General features: G+C 35.8%; 1 protein-coding gene across 1 annotated transcript in view; it reads right to left on the bottom strand.

Moving 5' to 3' along the window:
* The window catches only part of LOC306869424 (astrotactin-2-like), a gene marked incomplete at both ends in the record, with an annotated part of 458,741 nt that overhangs the window by 112,875 nt on the left and 328,869 nt on the right, over positions 1-16,997 (bottom strand). Inside the window, one exon of the mRNA XM_079416194.1 lies at positions 2,215-2,339. Coding sequence (XP_079272320.1) covers positions 2,215-2,339 — 125 coding nt within the window. The remainder of the gene's footprint in view (positions 1-2,214; positions 2,340-16,997) is intronic.

Here is a 16,997-nt window from a genome sequence, read left to right as displayed (position 1 = left end):
TTGTATTTTAAAGTACATTTTAAATCATATTTTAATCATCTTTTGTTGTGCTTTAAAATGGTACATACGATTATCAATAATAGTGCACCTTCATATTTTAATGCACTTTTCTCTATGGTAATTGAGTAACATTGTTATAATACTAAGCAAAGTCTTAAGGATATTGCATTGTTGTTTTAAAACTATATGGTCATAGGTCTTAAGTGTAGAACAAGTTACCTCTGGATACTAACGGTATTTCAAATATGGTTAGTTTTCATTTAAAAGCTAAAAGTTGGCTCTTAAGTAGGTTTTTTTATTAATCTGTATTATTTGGTTATTTGTAAGTGTACATTTTTCGTAAATGTGGAATTTTACAGTAATATTTGTATTTATAATGCAATGCCAGTGTACCTGTTACCAGGGGGGGAGTTTTGGAAACACGTTTTTTTAAACTTTATTATTCTTGACGAATTGTGTATTCACTACTTTTGTGTCTATTTAAAAGAAAAATAAAAGAATGTACACTTATTTTGATGTGTTGACTAACTGCAGTGTGTTATTTGACATTACATTTAAAGTTAATATATTTAAAATGTACTAAATTACAACATCAGAAATTCTATAAATTTACAGTAAATAGTTTAAAAACATGACAGCCTTGTTTTATTACAAATTACATTAAAGTATATTTTAGTTTACTGTAAATGCTTGTCAGTATACATTCAGCGAGGACAACAGATGTAATAATGAAACTGCATACAGTATAAAGTTGTACTTAAGTCCTACTTTAGTGGGTCAAAAAAAGAGTTCTACTAAAGTTCAACTAACTGCATTTAAAATAAATTAGTTCTAGTTAGCACTGTAGTTCTCATCTTCTATGATACAGATCACTTTGAACAAAGCCTTTGGCACCAAGCCCTGCCTGTTTTCAAAATCAAGTTCTGCTTATCCTATTTGTACGGCGTGAGATGACAGCAGCCCCCTCAAAACATCACATCAGCCATATCATGCTTTTTTTTTCTCATGCTGACATATGCACTAATGGTTTAAATCTCATTTGAACTGCTGCAGCAAAAACTGAGAGCTGTAATCAGTGTTAACAACTCTCCACTCTCACTCCTGGAAAACAAATACAAGCTGTTATTGAATTAGCCACTTGTCATTGGAGCTCGCATTTGTGTGGAGTCCACATTATAAAGAACTGAGTGAAAACTAATAAATGAAAAGACAGCTCTGAATTGGAGCTGTGATCAAAAGCGATATGAGGGAGAAATGAATGCTTTCTGCTCCACTGGTTTCTCTGTCTCTGAGTCATTGAGACAGAGGACGGCCGTCCACTGAGCTGATACGAATACTGTTAGTTCCTCATGTTCTATTTTAAAGGGGATTTATCATGACAAACAAACTTTTGAACCTAGCGAAATTGTAAAGTGTGTGAGAGAAGGACAAAATAAACCTTGCCCACGTCTCTCCCACCACTGTCACATCTGTGTTTCTGAGCTCTTTTCCCATTCTGTGCAAATCAGTGTTGAATAAATGACAACAAACCAGAAGCCAGGACTCAAACTGTCTATTTTAGATTCATATAATTAATCACATACATGAGGCTTGCTTGTTTTTTTGCCACCCATCTTCATAATATCTAGCCATACCTGTGCCAACCCTATAGGAATCAGCAGGCCTAATTCAATCTCAAGGAGTCACAGACATCTTCTGTTAATAATTGCATCTCAAACATTGTTTATAAAAACTAACTAGCTTCTAACATTATAAGTGAACCTAAGGGAAAAGGGACCCCTTTAAAGCAAAACCCCTCAGAGGACAAGAGAAAATTAGATGATAGTTCACTAAAGGCACACCTTCAGGAAAATGTGCTTTTCATTATTTCCATAGTGTATAATTAAAGGGGTTTTCTTTTGACTAAAAATCATATGTATGAGGTACGATGGGTGCCTTTTAGTATTGATACAAATGCTGAAGTAATGTTTTGCATAATATTTAATTTAATAATTGTTCAAAACAATAACTTCAACAGCATTTGTACTATTTTCAGTTTATTTTGATAGCCTTTTTTTTCAATGAATATACTTGTTCATTTTAAAAATACAGAAACATAAAAGTCTGATACAATTCTGGGAAAGTGCTGCTGAGAGTTGTGCCATCTAGTGGTTTAGAAGAAAATCAAATCAAATGTAACATTTACCCAGGTTGTGCCATATATGTAAGATTCACCTGAGAGCAGCTGCAGGTTGGGCAGAGGCTCTGACAGAACTCCTCGGCACTGCTCCTCCACCGGCAGAGGAATCACCATCAACCCGTCGGCCAGCTGCGGAAAATCCTTGACGAAGTTATTATCCCTGAAATTCAAATATAAATGAGGATAGTTGTGTTGCATTTGAGTTTGGAATGATTATGCATATTTCCTCAATAAAGCATCAAGTTGGCATGGATATATATATAAGAGATGGATATATAGAAGAGCTCTTCCATATTTTTAATAAGCATGCCTTTTTAAGACACAACTATGATTTACAACTAACTATTGTAATTCTAGACAGCATTTTACTGGAGAATATCAGTGTGTGTGTGTGTGTGTGTGAAATAAGTGATAAAAAAGGAGAAACAGCAGATAAAAACTAATTATCGTTAATTCAAATTAAAATGGCAGCTGAGTAAATGCCAGCATATTGTTATCCTCCTGTAATAGTATTTAAACAGTGTCTCTGTGCGTGTCTTATTGTAGTTATATTATACACTCTTTACTCAGCCCGTATAACTGAGAGACGTTTTGAAAAGTGTCTTGTGGTTGTGCTGGGATTTCCATGTTCTTGGCAATCTAATGAAGTGTAATTAGCCACCAATTAAAATCCCTCTTCAAACACTTCATCTCTTTAATTGAGCTTTCTCACTATGAAACATCAATAGCAAACAAAACTTTCATTAGAGTCAGTCTGTAAAAGGCTTTTATTGAATCATTCTCAAAACAGTCAGAAATTCCATAGCCACTGTAAAATGCAGAGTCACTGGTCCTCCTGAAAACTGATTGGCCCCCAGTGAGCCCCTACCATTCTTATCACTCACTAAATTATTTATTTTTGAAAAATTAATTGTCAAGTTAATATTTCCCTGATGCTTTAGAAGAGCTGGGAGAAAGAACAGAGAGCTGCCAGAAAGTTGTCTATTTTTTTGTTATGTTGTCAATTTTTGCTGTCTTTCAGCTCTTTTGCTGAATGTTAGTTTCAGATATTATAATTTATAACTTTTGCTGAATGTTATAGATTATATAAATCAGGGTTTTAACTTTTTTTCAGTATTCAAATGGCATTTCATTTTAAAACCTTAAGTTGTTTCTGATCTACACAACCCTCAGTTGAAATGTATGTGTGTGCATCCACACACACACACACACACACACACACACACACACAGATTCAGAATGAAATATTGACATTTTTGACAGAAATCATAAAAGAGGTTAAATAAAGTGAAATGTTCAGTTGATGAAACCAAATATCTAAGGACAATGGAGCAGGTTTCTCTAGGCTAAAGATTATTTGCTGTACTTCAGTGACTTTACACTTTCATATACGGCTCACACGTACACCAAAGGTGGCTTGAAATTCAGAAGGACATGTACAGTGGCCAGCTTTGTGAACCTTATTATTAATGCAATACCAAGAGTAAAGGTCGTTGCACATTGAGTCTGAAATTCTCATCCAAAATTTTTGCATGTTAAAAAATAAATACGACCTCATGTTGTGTCAATCGCATTTACGCACTGCCTCCGAAACTTTTGTCCGTCTTTAAAGAAAAAAATAATAAAAAAATTCCAGTTATCTGGATCCATAATTGCTTCCTTAGCTGACGCACGTCAAGAGAACTTGGGTGACATGGAAGCCTCTAAGAAGACACACATTATATCAGTGATTGACTTATTCATGGATGAGCCGCACAGACGTTTCTCTAACAGAAATTGTGAAATGATGCACAGAATCCAAGCACTTCACTCTAAAAGCAGCACTTTCTTACATGCAAAACCAAATATTGAAGATTTGAAAAACGTGTTCATATCAGACCATAAAGGGTTTGAAAAGGAAAGGGAATATAAAAACTTATTTCACTTAATTTGTAGTAGTTCTGGGAGTATTTCATGAGGTTTTCAAGCTAAAAAGACTTCCATTGTGACACCTGTAAGTAGTGCTGCATGTGAATGTCAAAACCCATCTAAGAACAACAAAATGGAGAAAGCGACTGAGTCATGTTAACTGTTTTGGTTTGGATGCAGACAACTTAAGAGCACAATAAAATAGGGTTCGGCAAAAAAAACAAAAAACATTTTTGACTTCCTCTGGAAGTGGTAGAAAGCAGACAAGCACAACATGTTTTAAGATCAGTTTACACCTGCATGTGGTCCACTTTCGATTGATTCGATTAAAATGCTGTGAAGTTAAAAGCTGCTCAGATTTTCAAAATGCATCTTGAGACTCCTGTGTTTTGCTTCACTCCACTGCACTGGTGTTGTTCTTTTTTTTTTTTTTTTCCTGAATCTCACTGAACTTATGGATAAAGTCATGATCGTTACTCCAAGCATGATGTAATATTCCCAAAGAGTCTCCAGGATGAAATGCATAAACTTCAGTTTGATCATAAATTATTCCAGCAAATGTTCTGACTTGATTTGGACAACAGATGACTGAATTGTTCTACTGAGAGTCCAAGGAGAGTACAAAACCTCAATAATCCCTGTTGGAAAAAAAAAAAAAAAAAAAATGCTTATGCTGGTTAGGTATGTTTTGAAGCATGGCTGCTGGGTTGAGCTGATCTTTAGCTGGTCATGAGCTGGTCCTAAGCAACTAGATCTTGCACAGGACCAACTTAAACCAGCTCATGACCAGCTAAGGACCATCTTAAACCAGCTCAAACCAGCAGTCATCCTTCAAAACATAGCTGACCAGCATATGCTGGATTTTTCAACAGGGAATAACGTTCAGATTAGTCACTTTTCATTCTTTTTCTTGACTGTCTAAATGTAGCATCTAGTGACACTGATTTGAGTGAGAACAGATTGTTTGTTTCAATCATAACAGTCGACTTTTAAAGCAAACTGCTGCATCTGCTGTCCATCTTTGATCTTTTATCTATTACAATCAATAGTTCAGGAATTCTTCACACATGAAACTAATTAAATACGGATTAATTGTTACTGCAAGTAACATTAAAACAGTTAAAAAGTATGTTGTATTTCAGAAGATGATTTACAATTGTGTTTTTTTTTTCTTTAAAAGCGTGAAATTGACTTTTATTTTTCTGCTTTGACATTGTAGCATATATAATTTTCCCACGACTCTAGAATAATTAGTCAATTGGCATTTAAGTGAATAAAAAAAGAAAAAAATATTTTCATATTTTTTTCATGAGTAAAGTTAAATTTGTAGAGTCTCACAGCAATACAAACTGACTAGATGATGTCACACTATTTTTAAGATGACCTGCACTCTTAAAAATAAAGGTGCTTCAAAAGGTTCTTCAAGTGATGCCATAGAAGAACCATTTTTGGTTCCACAAAGAACCATTCAGTCAAAGGTTCTTTAAAGAACCATCTCTTCCTTACTTTTTTAGAATCTGAAGAATGATGTTAAAGGTTCTTTATAGAACAATTTAGACAAAAAGGTTTCTATGGCATCGTGAAGCACCTTTATTTTTCATGAGTGTGCAAATATTTGATCTCTTTCTCTCTCTGTCTCATTCTGTTTCTTTCTCTCTTTTTTTGCCTTTCAAAATGTTTTTCATTAGAACAGAGTCTAAACCACAAGAGTCAGTTGGAGTCAATCAGGACACGTTTTACTGGAAGAGCGGAGCAGAAAATCAAGGGCAGAACAGAGAGAGAGAGAGACTTTTGACTTTTAGGTCTTCTTTAATCATTCAATAAATATGTAAGAGACCTATTAAATAATCATAATAACAACAACAACAATTCAAACATACATATGGGACTACTGACATTTTTACATACATGAGAGGAAGAAAAAAAAAAAACTTAAATATAACACAGCAAACACTCTTCAACATCACAAATACAGTGGTTTACAGCCCATTTACCTTTAAACATCTCCATATCATTGATCAGTTTATAATATGTAAACTCAATTTTAATACGAGATTAATAATCATTTTAAAACAGACACAACATTAGTTGACCCAGTATCATTCAAGAGATGTTTTCTTGATAGCCATATCGCCAATTTTGCCTTTAATCAGGCAATTTGATTTAATCAGAACGTGTACTTCCCTCCTACTTTTACTATACTTTGGTCCATAGTTGAAAAGTGCTGGAGTAAAAACTTCCCCTAAAGTATGAACCCACTCTCTAAGATACAAAATAAAGGTTGAAGCCTTTCACACTTTAAAAACAAATGAAAAACAGCTTCCTTCTCTCTACAAAAAGGACAACCTACCCCTACCTCTGGATAAAGGTGTACTCTGTGTCTGTTTGTAGCTATAATCCCATGCACTATTCTCCAATGAAGGTCTCCAGACTTTTTCTCAATGGGTGGTTTATACAGGGACCTCCAGCATCCTTTAGGAACCTCCAGCCATTTTGACTTGCTGACACTCTCCAGTATGTTAAGATGCCACACTTTCACACACGTAATGTAAATGGCTTTCTTACCAGCATCGCCAAAGAAGGCCAACTGAGGTATCTTAACAGATAATAATTAGCCCTCTTTTTCTTGCCATGTGCCAGTCTTTGCTGAGAAAAACAACTCTGGAAAGTTGCAATTATCTGCCTCTTTATCAGAAATCTCCATTGCCATTCTACAGTCCTGAGACAGAGACTCTAAAATCCGAGTCAACATGTTTTGTGCAATCCTGACTGATTTTATTCCCAGTTTTGAAGCTAAATTTTCAGGGCTTATGCCACTTTTTTCGTCTTTTAAGTGTCCAATCTTTGTCATATTTGCAGCCCACGTGGCTTTTCTGAAAGTGTCTGATTTAAAAACAACTGAGTCCAATGCAGAATTGAAAAAAGAGGTTCCTCCTTCAGTCATAATTTGTGTGCTATCTGCCCCCCGTGAAAAAGTAAAAAGTGTCCATGACTTTAGAATTGATCTGTAAAAGAGACTCAGACCACTTAAATTCAGTTTGCTAATGTCCATTAAGAACAAGTGGCGGTCCAGACCCATGTTTCTAACTCTTCTTAGGAGGGCACAGGCTACTTCAGCCCAGCTCACATCCACTCCATAAAGCAGTCTTTGTGCCGTCTGCATTCTGAAAGTCTTGAGTCTCGCTCTGATATCAATCAACCCCTGGCCTCCTTCTAGTCAGGGTAGATACAGCACCGCTGCCTTCAACCAGTGCTGTCCCGACCAGAAAAAATCCACTAGTCGCTGTTGTATTCCTCGCACTAGATCCTCAGGAGTTTCAAGTATTGTCATTCTGTGCCAAAGTGAAGAAGAAACCAAACTGTTACATATCAGAACCCTCCCACTATATGACAACTGGGGTAGCAACCAATTCCATCGAGACAACTTATCACTCACTTTCTCCAAGAGGCCCTCCCAATTTTTCTTCTTAACCTCTTCTGTCCCTAAAAACACTCCTAAATATTTAAAACCTGCACTTCCCCACTGTAACCCACCAGGAAGATTTGGACCTTTAAAAAACCTACCACACCATAAAGCAGCGGTTCTCAATTCCAGAATCTATTTAATCTATTTGCTAGAACCTTAGACAAACATTTATATTCTGTGCACAAAATTGCCACAGGTCTCCAATTCTTTAAAAGTGTTAAATCTCCTTTTTTTGGGAGCAATGATAAAACAGCACGTTGACAGCTAGTAGGAAGAATATCTTCACTACAGCATTTCTGAGGTTTCTCAAAATAGTCATCTCCTATTATTGTCCAAAACGATTTATAAAACTCGGCCGGTAGTCCATCCAAGCCAGGACTCTTGCCTGAAGAGAGACCCTTGACAGCCAGAGAGACTTCCTCAAAAGAGATATCAGTCTCTATGAGCTCTTTATGATCTTCATATAAAACCGGTAAGTCGTTTAGCAGCTCTCTTCTACATTGTTCATCAGAGATTTCAGCAGCGTACAAATTAGAATAGAAATCAACAGCAAGCTTTCGCATCTCCTGTGGGTCTGAGGTAACATGTTCATTATTGTCCTTCAACGAAATCATCAATTTCTGCTGACTCACTTTACACTCTAAATGAAAAAAGAAAGTAGTAGGAGCATCCATGTCCTTCAGAGTTAAATAACGACTTCTTATAAGAGCTCATTTAATCCTTTCATCCAGAATTAAACTTAAATGATTTTTCTTTTCAGTCCAACGTTCTTTTAAATTAGCATCACTAATAATCATATTCATTTCAGTATGAACAATCTCTGTTTCAAGCCATTTTAAAGTATTTTTTTAAACTACCGAGGAATAAGTAGAATATTTCTGAGAGAAATCTCTCATGTGCACTTTACCAACTTCCCACCACTTTATAATACTTTCAAAAAGACTCTTTTCTGTTTGCCATGCTTCCCAAAATAGCTTAAAAGCTTCACAAAAGTCTTTATCTTTTAAAATGTAGTGTTAAAATGCCAGTAACAGCTCTTATGTGTGCTTTTAGACAGGGTGAACCCAACCCTAATGAGTTTATGATCAGAAAGTGTAATGTAACAACTCTATTTTTCAGATTACAAGATATATAAAACCGGTCCAAACGAGCAGCAGAAATCCTATCATTACAGACCTTCACCCATGAATATTGTTTTATAGAAAGATTGTGTTCTCTCCATACATTTGAGAGATTAAACTTTTTTTATTACACCAGCTAAAGAGGAAGCTGACCGTGCATGAGGTTCTTCCCCATTTCTATCAAGAGTAAAATCAAGAGTGCAGTTCCTCAGAACCACATTTCTGTACAGTATCATCATCAGCATCACGGTGATAATTTTCATCACCAACACTCACAGCATTATCAGGTAAATGACTACATCCAGATTGCTCCACACAGCCAGCATTAACATTTAAGTCACTCACCGCTTGCTGCCCGCTTACTCCCTCTGTAGCTCCTGTATCCTGCTCCTCAGCTCTCTCAGATTCTGTGTTATTTACTTGAGGAACGATATAGCTTCCATCATCACGAGATCTAGAAGGGCACTGCTCATCTCTATGCGGACACATAAAGCGATTGTGGCCCAAGTCGCCACATTCAAAACACTTCAAACTTTCAGAGCTCGCATACACCATGAAATAATTCTCTCCGTGAGTAACATGGAAATAAGGTCCAAGGTCCGCTCCGGCGAGTTAAGAAACATATAGACATGTCATCTGAAAGAAAGAACGTGCTTTAGTGCGCCATCTTTACATCCGAGTGGGACCGATTTTACAGGACTTGCTGTCTTACCAAATTTTAGTAATTCTTTCACAATTTTAGTAACTCTTTCATTCTTTCCTTTACCCATATTCCGCTCACAGTCAATTCATTAACGAGTAATTCAGATTTCAAAAACATGACGAGAGAGAGAGAGAGAGAGAGAGAGAGAGAGAGAGAGAGAGATTACTCACTCGCTCTCAAATAAATCTATTGATTACCGAATTAAATCACCCTGAGTCTGACCCGCAGAGAGCCAGTCACCCTAAAGGATGTTCACAAATAAAAGTTGGAAGAGTATGGATTTTTCTCCTAAATAAGACTCTGTCCTTGTCGACAGAGTAAGCCTTGTTATTAATTATTTTGTTCACACTAAGTGGAGCCCGGTGTTTCTAATTCGATGCAGAGCGACAGGTTTCACTGAGCAGGCAAAGTCTCTAATCTTCTCACTTTATTTGGACTAAACAATAAATGACAGCTAATTTCAGTAACTTCTTTATTGTTATTGTTTCATTTGAAGTCAATGTATAATGTTATTCAGAAGCAAAGATGCAGACAAAATAAATAAAATAAGAACACATCTTTTGGACCGTTAGGATTTGTTTTTTTTCATCGTAATATTTTCATTACTTTTTTTGTTTGTTTGCTTGTTTGTGATTCTCATTACTTTCTGTGATGATTCTCATTAGAGTCTTATTACTGTCAAACAATTAAGATGAACTGGAACTAATCATGTAGGAAAATAGTGCAGTGATTTCCTCCTCTTCCTGTGTTCTTCAGTCTGACAAATAGGCTTTTAAACACCTGAGATGCTTGTAAACTTGAGATGCAAATATAAAGGTGCTTCACAATGCCATAGAAGAACCTTTTCTTGGTCTAAGAAAGAGAAGGTTATTTGTGTGAATACTGAATGGTTCTTTGTGGAACCAAAAATTGTTCTTCTGTATGGCATCACTGTGAAAAAAAAAATTATATATATATATATATATATATATATATTTGTGCTCTTACATCTCATCATGAACTCACGGGTGATAAAACACTTTTTAACTTCTGATGCTCTTACTAGAGGATTCTCTCAACTTTTATTTGTTTACTTTCACTCCAACTAGAGACTGACTACTCAATATAGACTTTAAGATTCATAGAAAAAGGAATTTGACTGCATTACACTGACTGAATTCCCTGTGTATGGTTTCCTTTAAGGAGGAAAAAAGTAGTACAATAGCTATTTTGAATTGACACACTGGTGAACAGCAAAGCCCTTTTCTTTGATTTGATTGTCCATCTCAACCATATTAACATTGACATGCGCTGTTTTTGTCTTTCTTATAACATACATATTGGTGCATAATGGAGTGCAGCAGAACAGCATCAAGAATATCAAATTTTGGTAGAGACAATCTGGGCAAATTTGATTACTGGTGGGAGATTATCAATGTCTATAGTGGTGCTTTTAGTAATGAGTAAGGTACAATGCTTTGAATGTAAAGAGACGGGAAAATGCAATGGGTTCATCTCACGGAGACATGGTATTTTTTTTTTTACACCAAATCAAAAACAAGAAAAATAGGATGTTTTAATCCATTAGAATATATAATAAATAAATCACCCACATGGGAAATAACTAAAGTGTCAGTCTTGTGAGGCTGGGGAGCGGTATAATTCTCAAAATCAAGTCCAGCAGATAGTACATTTGTTGATGCCAGGTACTACTCAAACTTAACACAACAAAAAGATGTGTGTCTGTAATACATGTTATATTCAGGACTCAAGAGTCTTCATTAGAACAACCTTATCCTGGTTTGCAATACTCCGGGCTGTTGCACAGTTTGTCCCACAGTGGATTTGCTGTTCTAATTGTGAGCTGTCCAGCAGAAATGATACAAGGAAAACAACTGTCTACAAGCCTGAGTGTCCTGGAACAAACATGCAGGTTTGCAACAACCAGAAACCTGCCAATTCTAATCTAATAAACAGAAAACTCTATTCTGCAAATTACAAACTTGAAGTGTTTATATATTTACATATATATACTGCAATTCATATTCATATTTATACTTCCATACATATTCAGCCTATGCTCGTTTATTATACACATATTTTTGCTTTAAGAAATATGTTTTCAGCATACATACAGTACTAAGGACTGTAAGGCAAAACACCTAACGCCTGTTGTAATAACAGTGAAATATGTGCAATTAAAAAAAATATATATATATATTACAAACAAAACAAAACAAAAAAACTCTGATTTGTTGCTTTGCGTGTTTGTGACCAGAATGAACTGGTGTCCATGTACACACAGAGTCTTGATAAATTCACAAGAATGTAAGGTTGCCATCAAAACACGACTCTTCCTTGCTGAAGAATCTAGTTTTCCTTGTGTATATAGTCAGCTGATTAATTAACATAGATATCTTCTGATGGAAGAGATCTATTAATGCAAGAAAACAATACATGTCGCTGCCGACTCTTACAAACATTATGTTCTCATTATTCACATTCTCTGATGGTGTCCATGCTCATATCTACCACTAGAGGGATGACTTCATCTGCACAAATCAACAGAGGCACCACAAGGTAGTTGTTACTGAAATGACAAATGCATGCTTGTTCAATATTAGAAAACTAACATTAGGCTTTATGACAAACCAGACATGCATTCTTCAAACAGGCATACTGCATTTAGCAATGAAATGCAATGATGTGTAGAGATTGTCATAAGCATGACATTTCATATATGGACAATTTCAGATGCCATCATTTGTTCTGAGCCGCCTGATCGACTTACACTTAGACACGGGTGACTTCAATATAGACTTTAAATACAAATCTAGACCAACAATAATAAGAAAATAAAACTTACAGTAAGTGAAATGCAAACTTAACTTTTCATCTTACAGAGATATTTATAGTAGATTAGGTATATGAACAAGCTTTGTAACTTTACTTTTTACCGTTTTCTTTTTATACTGTTGTTTGTTTGCCTGGTTCATGCAATTCCATTCATTCACACTCGAAAAAAGCTTTGTGCACCCAATGTAATTCTTATATTGACCTGTAGTCAGTTAGCTGATATTCCAAATTTTGGGTGTTTTTCCGCACACAATCCTGTGTAACTCACTCCTCTACTAAATAATGACACATTTGTGAATCTACCCACCTCGCCTGCTTGCCTCCTGCCTACTACACATGATGAGAAAAATCATGAGAAAGTATATGAAAAATGTAGACAAATTAATCATCCCTGCTCCTGAAGCGTTCTCTCGCTATATTCACATATATTCTAATACTGCGCTACAACAGGACTCGCTCTTGTATTTTGAGCTGCAGTGGGAGTTACACAATACAAAAGCGATACATAAAGAAACACTCTTTAGTCCGTCTGTGTATAGAAAGTGATGCATTCATTCACTGTCTATAAAAATGTACATCCACTTAATTTTACAAACCATCAAAAATATTATTCCAGGAGGCTGAAACATTGATGCAACTTAGATGTGCAATAACATAATACAAAAACAGCATGTGTTTACAGTCCAAATGCATGTGCACGGTTTTCAAAATCGCTTTCCTGTTCAGTAGCTGTAATGTAAGGAACCAGTGTAGCTCTAAAAGTGACACTGGCAAAGTCAAGGTCATGGGTTTGATTGACTCCCAGGGAATGCATGAACTGATAAAAGATGTAGCATCTGTCAAATGCATAAATGTAAATGCATTCATATATTCTATAGTGCGCATGTCAGAGGAATGCACTCTGTGCTGGAGCTGTCATAGCATTGTTGGGTTTGTTTATGACTGAATGCATGGACAGCTAATAATTGGAAAATTGCTGGTTTGAGTCTCTTTTGTGCTTGAAAACATTGCTTGTTTGAATGAGAATCACAACCAGTCTGACACAATGATGTTGGTTCAACCAGTGGTATGAGTTTGGTGACAGGACTACCCATTTGTCCTGACAGAAGACAGGCAGTGTTCATGAAATATCTCAGAAAACAGTCCTTTTTATAGTTTGGAAATCATCCACTCAATGTTTAACCTCAGGTTGCTCCAGGGGGATTGTCACTGTAACTATACTGTAAGTTGCTTTGCATAACAGTGATGGATGATGGTGTGGCAGCTTAATCTTGGGGGATTGTTCCTGAAATATGCACACTTGTCTCTAGGATAAAAGGGTCAAAGACGACTGTTTATTACATGGATGAGTGAATGGTAACCCAGGATCAATGGAAAAAACATGCCTTCACACGCAATGTGTTTTTTTATCTCACATTTGCACTCACTGGACATTTGACTTTGAAAATGTTGGAAAAATGCACAAGATGTGATGTAATATCATTTTGTAGAAATGTCGCCATAGGAACGTTTTTACAATGAGCCTGTGTCGGTGAATAGATGGTATAAGAATGACCAACTGTTTTACTGTGAAAATAATCTACAAATGACTAAAATGGTCTACATTGCATATAATAAAGTGTAATAATAAATAGTTATACAATGTGTCATAATATATATATACACATTTCATATTTCACATAACATTTCATCTCTTTATTGTGGAACAAAAATTGAACGATCAATCCCACCGTTGAACTGATTTTGTTTTCCATTAGCAGCTGTCACAGTCTGTGAAGCTTCTGTTTTATAACATTATCTCACAATGAGTCCATGTGTGAACGTTCCTCACACGCAGAGACCAAATAGTTGCATACGTGCACCAATCACAGTCTGACTGGTGCTGAAGAAACAACATGTCATTTTATCGCTTTGACAGCCAATTATTGGCAGGGACATATTCGGTTGGTCTGCCGTATTGTCGGAGACAAGTCGTGAATGAAGTGTTTGAGCTGATCTGAGAGGTTCAGGCTGCTGCACAGAACAGATGGGCTTCCCCCTCAGGGTGTGTCAATTTTTTAAAAGAACAGCTTGGAGATTTTATTGGCTTTATTCACTATTGTTGTATAGGGCTATATTTTTCCAACTTGAGAAGCCAGTATGTATTGCTTCTCAGTGGCACATTCACATTAACACATTTGTTGACACCATTAAAAAATTAAGGGGGAAAAAAGGGTTTCATTGACCGACAACAATGTCAGTTTTTAATTTGTGATACTGTCACATAAATCATAAAAAATAATTGTTGAATAAATTATGTTTTTTTTTTTTTTTTTCTTTGCGCACAAAAAGTATTCTCGTAGCATTACAAAATTGAAGTTGAGCCACTGGTGTTATATGGACAGTTTTACCAATGTCCTTGCTACGTTTCTGGGACTGGGGACATTGCACTTGCGTTGCTGTCTATGCAGGGTCTGAGAGCTATCAGATTTAATCAAAAATATCTTTGTGTTTTCCAAAGATAAATGAAGGTCTTACGGGTTTGGAACAACATGAGGGTGAGTAATTAATGAGAGAATTGTCATTTTGGGGTAAACTATCTCTATAAAACACACACTATCTGCCTGTTCTGTTGCATCTCCTGTAGCATCTGTCTAATTCAGCCCTTGAGAGTACTTCTTCAGGCTTAAAGTAAGTCCTTAAAACAGAGATTTATGAGGATGAGCATATGAGTAATAATCTTGATAGTTTTAATATCTATTGTTTAAATGCATATGTAATGAGAGAGTGCTGGCAACATTGATAAAGCAGCAATGTCACCCTGGAGCACAACTAAGCAGCCAGGCACTGCAGACTCAACACTTTATCATCTTCATAAAGAAAAGAAGAAGAAGAAGAAAAAAAAAACTGCACTGAATTACAAATTATAGAGATATTAGTTACATTGGAGGCGCAAGCAGTAATTTATATGCCGCTCAGACAACAGCACTCTGTTTACAGAGTGTGGAAGCTTTGAATCTGTTGTTTATCGAGGCATAATGGAATGGGAATGTAAACAGATTATATGCTGATTATGCACTGGGCTTTAATGGCTGGGATTTGTTTTAAGATATCTATAGTGGCTTCTCAAATGAAAACACACTGAGAAACATTCCATGACTGACTGCTGTTCAGTCAGTTTGACAGGGACTGGTAACCGTACGCGAGATGAATTTATGAATTTAATTCATTCTCAATTAGAGATGAGTGGCAGAACAGTGCAGGGTTTTTTTAGGGTGAGTTTCCACATACAAAGAAACGGCAAGCAACAGTTTGAATTAAATATGACATTTTGAAGTAAACAAATATAAACAGTATTTTCTTGTACAATGTTTAGAATACACTTAAGGACATTTTAAGGTGTCATTGTTATAGTGTAATTATACATTTAAGAACTGAGTAATATTAATTAACTACATGTACTTACTATATGGTTAGGGTTAGGATTAGGGATTGGCTTAGGGTTACTTGCCTGTAATTATGCATAATTAATTGCTATTATAATAGTAACGTGTAATGTGTTCTAGCCGATAAAATATTTAAACCAAGTCAAATTTATTTGTATAGTGCTTTTCACAATACACATTGTTTCAAAACAGCTTTACATAGATTTGCACACACAAAACCCTGTTGGGGAACTTATTTTCATAGTCTAAAGTTAGAACATGTAGAACAGAACATTATTCACTTTCCAGACCACATCTAAAGCAACTTGGGCATTGTGTTGAATCCAGGCGTGAAGCCAAATGCTTGAACTATCACCCTCACATTCATGTCTACAGTATCTTGTAAAATGTCTAGCAGCTAGTGTTTGATATACTTATGTGTAATATCTTTGAGTTTGTATTAGACACTAATATCAATAAACAGTTTGATCAATAAACAGTATGCTATTCTCAGAAAGCTATGGAGAGGATTGCGTAATAAAAGTATACCGGGTGATTTTTTTCTCAGCTTCACAGACATAGAAAATGTCAACACTATACAATAATTAGCATTAGATAGATTTTAAGGGCATGGTGTTTTTTCATGGTATTTTCAGGGCCATCTGTCACATGGGAAAGTTGTCACATATGCACATTTATGTTCTCTTGCAGTGCTCTGTGTCACTTTTACAATGCTGTACACAAATGAAGTGTGGATTTACAGTATATTCCTGCACTGTAAAACATGACCTTGCTTTGAAGTTGCCTGCACTTATTTCCCAAAATAAATTTGGACAGTCAATACAACTGGTAGTATTGATAGTTAGTGAAGCTTTCATTGATTCAATTACAAAAAAAACCCCCAAAAAACAAAAAGACTGTATGTAGATTATGGGGAAAATACTAATTTAATGCATTTGCACAATTTGCCTAATTTGCTTATTATAAACCATTCCCCCCCTAAATGTACGTAACGTATAGTTTTCAGAATTATTTAGGTTTAGTTTTATTCATTGATGCTTACCAGTATTTTAAATAAATAAATAAATAAAGGGATACTATTTTGGTTGGCCATTTGGTGTCAGTCCTTGTCTTGTGGTTCCCCTCCTCTCGTGCCCATATTTGGCCTTCCTGTTCCTGTCCTCGTTTGCCATCATTGTTTAATTAGTCCCTAGCCCTGTGTTTGATTAGTCCACACCTGTTCCTCGTTAACTTCCCAGTGTTCTTAAACCCTGTGTTTCCCTGCCTCTGTGTCCAGTCTGACCGTCAAACCCTTGTCTACAGTTGCTGTCTCCACGTTTCCTGTGAGTTATAAGTTTGCCTTATTAAAGCCTGTGTTCAA

Source organism: Barbus barbus (assembly GCF_936440315.1).
Source record: "Barbus barbus genome assembly, chromosome: 5".
NCBI classification, from domain to species: domain Eukaryota; kingdom Metazoa; phylum Chordata; class Actinopteri; order Cypriniformes; family Cyprinidae; genus Barbus; species Barbus barbus.
Note: the sequence above shows the minus strand (reverse complement) of the source record. Positions and strands in the feature narration are given on the sequence as shown.